The sequence below is a fragment of the Henckelia pumila genome, chromosome 2, assembly GCF_033568475.1.
Source record: "Henckelia pumila isolate YLH828 chromosome 2, ASM3356847v2, whole genome shotgun sequence".
Taxonomy (NCBI): Eukaryota; Viridiplantae; Streptophyta; class Magnoliopsida; order Lamiales; family Gesneriaceae; genus Henckelia; species Henckelia pumila.
In genome coordinates this window covers 139,602,677-139,606,969 of record NC_133121.1, presented here as the reverse complement: position 1 = coordinate 139,606,969, position 4,293 = coordinate 139,602,677, and the positions used below count along the sequence as shown (strand labels likewise).

General features: G+C 41.5%; 1 protein-coding gene across 1 annotated transcript; it reads right to left on the bottom strand.

The window, feature by feature from the left end:
• Positions 1–612: 612 nt before the first annotated feature.
• On the bottom strand, positions 613–2,133 carry LOC140878535 (uncharacterized). Its single transcript, XM_073282135.1, has one exon. It carries the CDS (start codon positions 2,131–2,133, stop codon positions 613–615), a length of 1,521 nt encoding a protein of 506 aa, XP_073138236.1.
• Between the last annotated feature and the right edge of the window lie 2,160 nt (positions 2,134–4,293).

Here is a 4,293-nt window from a genome sequence, read left to right as displayed (position 1 = left end):
CTTGAAAACTCTATTCATGAGATCCATGAACGCTGCTGGTGCGTTGGTTAGTCCAAAAGGCATTACCATGAACTCGTAATGGCCATACCTTGTTCGAAAAGCAGTTTTCGGAACATCTTCTGTCTTGACTTTCAACTGGTGATAGCCTGACCTTAGATCTAGCTTGGAAAAGACTGTTGCTCCTTTGAGTTGGTCAAACAGATCATCAATTCTTGGAAGAGGATACTTGTTCTTGATTGTGATTTTATTGAGTTCTCTGTAGTCAATACACAATCTCATACTCCCATCTTTCTTCTTTACAAACAGGACCGGGGCTCCCCAAGGAGATGCACTTGGTCGTATCTGCTTTTTATCCAACAATTCTTGGAGTTGCTCCTTTAATTCTTTCAACTCTGCTGGAGCCATTTGGTATGGTGCTTTCGAGATCGGTGCAGCACCAGGTACCAGATTAATTTCAAATTCCACTTCGCGGTCGGGAATTACCCCAGGAAGTTCTTCAGGAAACACATCCGGAAATTCTTGAATTACCGGAATATCTTCTAATGAACGAGTAACTTCTTCCTTTACCTCGCCTACCACTGCTAGGTATACTTCTTCGCCACTTTTCATAGCTTACCACGTTTGAGAAGCAGATAAAAGAGACTTTTGATCCTTGAATTTGCCATGATAAATGACTTCGTCGTGATTTGCAGTTCTCAATTTGACATTCTTCATGCGACAATCTACTAAAGCATGGTTATTTGCTAGCCAATCCATTCCTAAAATGGCATCAAATTCTACCATGGGGAGCTGAATGAGTTCAGCTTGAAATACGTGTTCACTGATGTTAATTACACAATCTCTATGAACCCTATGTGTTTCAATTGTTTTGCTAGTGGGAGTTGCTACTCTAAAAGGTTCCTCAAGTATCTCAGGAGTAAGTCCTAACTTCTTAGCAAACCTCTTAGATATAAATGAATGCGTAGCACCACAATCAAACAGCACATAAGCAGAAGTTTTGTTGATTAGGATGGTACCTGCTACAACGTCATTTGCATTCTCAACTTCCTCTTGGGTTATGGCAAAAACTCGGGCATTCGGCTTGTTCTCCTTTGGTTTATTCGGAGTTGAACTACCTTTTGCCTCAGTTTCTTTCCTCTTGTTTTCTGGGCAATCTGCAATGCGGTGCCCAGTCTTCCCACATCCAAAACAGGCGCCAGTTGCTCTGCGGCATTCTCCGAAGTGTTTAAATCCACAAGTACTACATGGTTTGATTTCTTGATTACTTGGTTTGGAAGGAGTGCTCTTGTTTGTTCCAGTAAACTGATATGGTTTCTTGAATGGCTGTTTTCCTGTTGAAGATTGCCCCACAAGTGGTCTCTTGTTCGTGTTCTCGTCTTCCCTTCGCTTGATATCGGTCTCAGCTCGAATTGCAGCTCCCATTAAATCAGCGAAACTTGTGGCATGGTATACTGCTAAAGCTGTCTGAATACGACTGCTCAAACCTCTTTTGAAACGGTGCATCTTCAAGACATCATCAGCCATGATAGTGGGAGCATACGTTCCGAGTGAGTTGAATTTTGAAGTGTATTCAACCACTGACATATCCTGAGTCTGAGTGAAATTTTCAAATTCACTCAATTTCTGCAGTTTAACCTCGGCTGGATAGTACTGTTTCAAGAACGTATCCTTAAATTGTTGCCACGTGATTGGACCAGCTGCTATCATAGGTGGTGAAACTGCCTCCCACCACTTGGCGGCCTTTTCTTCCAAGAAGGGTGTTACTACATCCACCTTGAACTCATCAGGGATCTCGAGTAGGCGGAGTTGAGTCTCGATATTCTTGAGCCAATATTGGCCAACCTCAGGATCTGGATCTCCTTTGAAGGTTTGGGCTCGATTCTTTCTCAGTGACTCGTAATGATACTTCACCCCATGCACCTGTGGTACTGCCTGTGGTGGTGGATTGCCATTTACAGGCGTGTTTCCCAACCCTTGAAGGGTGTTAGCCACAATGGCTGCTATAGCTGCCAAGTCAGCATGATTTAGGCCTAACCCTTGCGGTGGCGGTGGAGGAGGAGGGTTCCCTTCATTGTTGTTGTTGCGGTTTCTATAGCGTGGGTTACGATTGTTGCGTACTGGTCTCTCGTCCATTGTCCTACATACGTAAAAGTTTCTAAGATTCTGATAGATTTATGGATTAGAAAAATAACTTAACAAGTTGAACACATAGGTAAACAAAAGACCATTCATTGAATTTCAGAATAACAACCGAATAACAACTGATAGTTTTGGAATTGAAAGCAACAACTGATTTGGATATAAGTGACAAGAAAACATAGCTGAATAAAAACTAATGCATCCATACTAATCTAAGTCTATAACTTCTCCATCCCCCAGAACATCGGCGGCCACCTCCTCAACCTCAATCTCTTCCAGATCTTCCTCCGGATCCTCCTCAGGTTCCTCCTCGGAATCCTCTTCTTGCAGTTGATTCACGGCCTGGAGTATAATGGCATTACGATTATTCAAGTTTGCCACTGTACCCTGCAATTGCTGGACTTGAGCTTCCAGCTGTTGGATGTGATCTCGCATCTGTTGACGACGCTGCCCATGTTCTGCGCAGGACTGCTGCCTCAACTGCTTCTCATGTTCCACTTGTTTAGACAAGTGGCTAACAACACCAGACAGCTCTGCTATGGTGTCCTGTGCTGTCCCCAATCTGTCTTTCGACTGCTTATGTTCTATCTCAGCTGCCTCCATTTTTCCTTTCGTTTTGTTATGCTCTTCTTCAGACTTAATCACTTGGTTGCGCAGAGCTTTTTCACGAAAATGGTTAAGGTCCATGTCATCACGAAGATATATGTTGTCCCCCCTCACTTGCTCTAACTCATAGAAGTACTGGTTGGCCCTCTTCTCCCATTCACGCTGCTCACGTCTAGCAAGAACTACCTTAGCGCAAAGTCGAGTAATCTTATGCTTCTGGTTATCAATAACCAGTTGCTTCATGCGAAAGATGGAATGGGCACGAGTACGAGGAAAACTGGGCGCCATTTCCTAAAAAAAAACAAATGGAAAGGCAGGGCTTAGAACAAAAAAAAAATATATATCAGAATTCAGCAATTACACAATACATGAACAGTTTGCAATAATTACAAACGAAACGGGACTTTTCGGAAAAATTTTCCAATAATGGAAAATTTTGAGATTTTTAATTGAGCTAACAGTATCGATTGTGAGGATCACGACACAATCGACGGAATTGGATTTCGAGTTTTTTATAAAAAGTTATAAGCATTCTAAATCTTTCCTAAAACGGCAAAAACGCGATTTCGGAGGCCTAAACGAAGGAATTCGGCCAAAATCCGAGTTACATCACGACAAAATGTAATTTTGTGGTGACTTTGGTTCGTGAGATCGTTTCGGAGGGGACTACATTGGCCCTTTGGCCTACTGTGAGAAACTGCAAAAAAATTTCTAAGGTATTCCCACCCGGATTATGAACCTGGCGGCTCTGATACCACAAAAATGTCACGCCCCGAGATCGGAACGTAGCATCGGCGTTGTTAACAATTTTAAATCGTAAAACAACAAGCTTGTAGTGTAAAAATAGCCTTCAACCAGTCTTTTACAAATCCATAAACGTCTTTACAATATCAAAACATAACAGTAGCGAAAACGAAATATAAAAGATAATAAAACTAGTAAGACTGCTAGCATTTTCATCATTCTAGACTTGATCACCAACCCCAGAAAGTGTGTTGCTCATCATCATCCAATTGCTCTTCGGTATCTGGGAAGGGAAGTAAGGGGGATGAGTGTTTTGGGAAACACTCAGCAAGAGGGGGCCAATCGTACATGCAAAAGTTGAATATACATATATATAGGAGTTCAAAGGGAGCATGTTCCAACACATGTCGCAACATAAATCAAGACAAGGCAAAACTTGAAACTGAGCATCAATACATATCATGAATGGAACATAAACTTAGACATATCACTGTTATTCATCTCGTTAATCATGACTACTGATCAGTCCCTAATTTTTACTCCTCTAAGGGGGCGAGGCCATAAACGGTTATTATAACCCACTGCATCAGGGCCATATAATATCTTATCATGTTTTCAGAATTCTTTACCACTTCTTAAGTCGATTTCTAACAGTGCATAACAAGGAGTTTCATGGAATAACTTGTACATAATTCAAAGACATATGAAACAAGAGATGTACGATTGAACTTTCACAAACAAGATCATGAACGTTTTTAAAACATATATAGGTATAAGCCCTCTTACAGTATTCGATTTATAAAA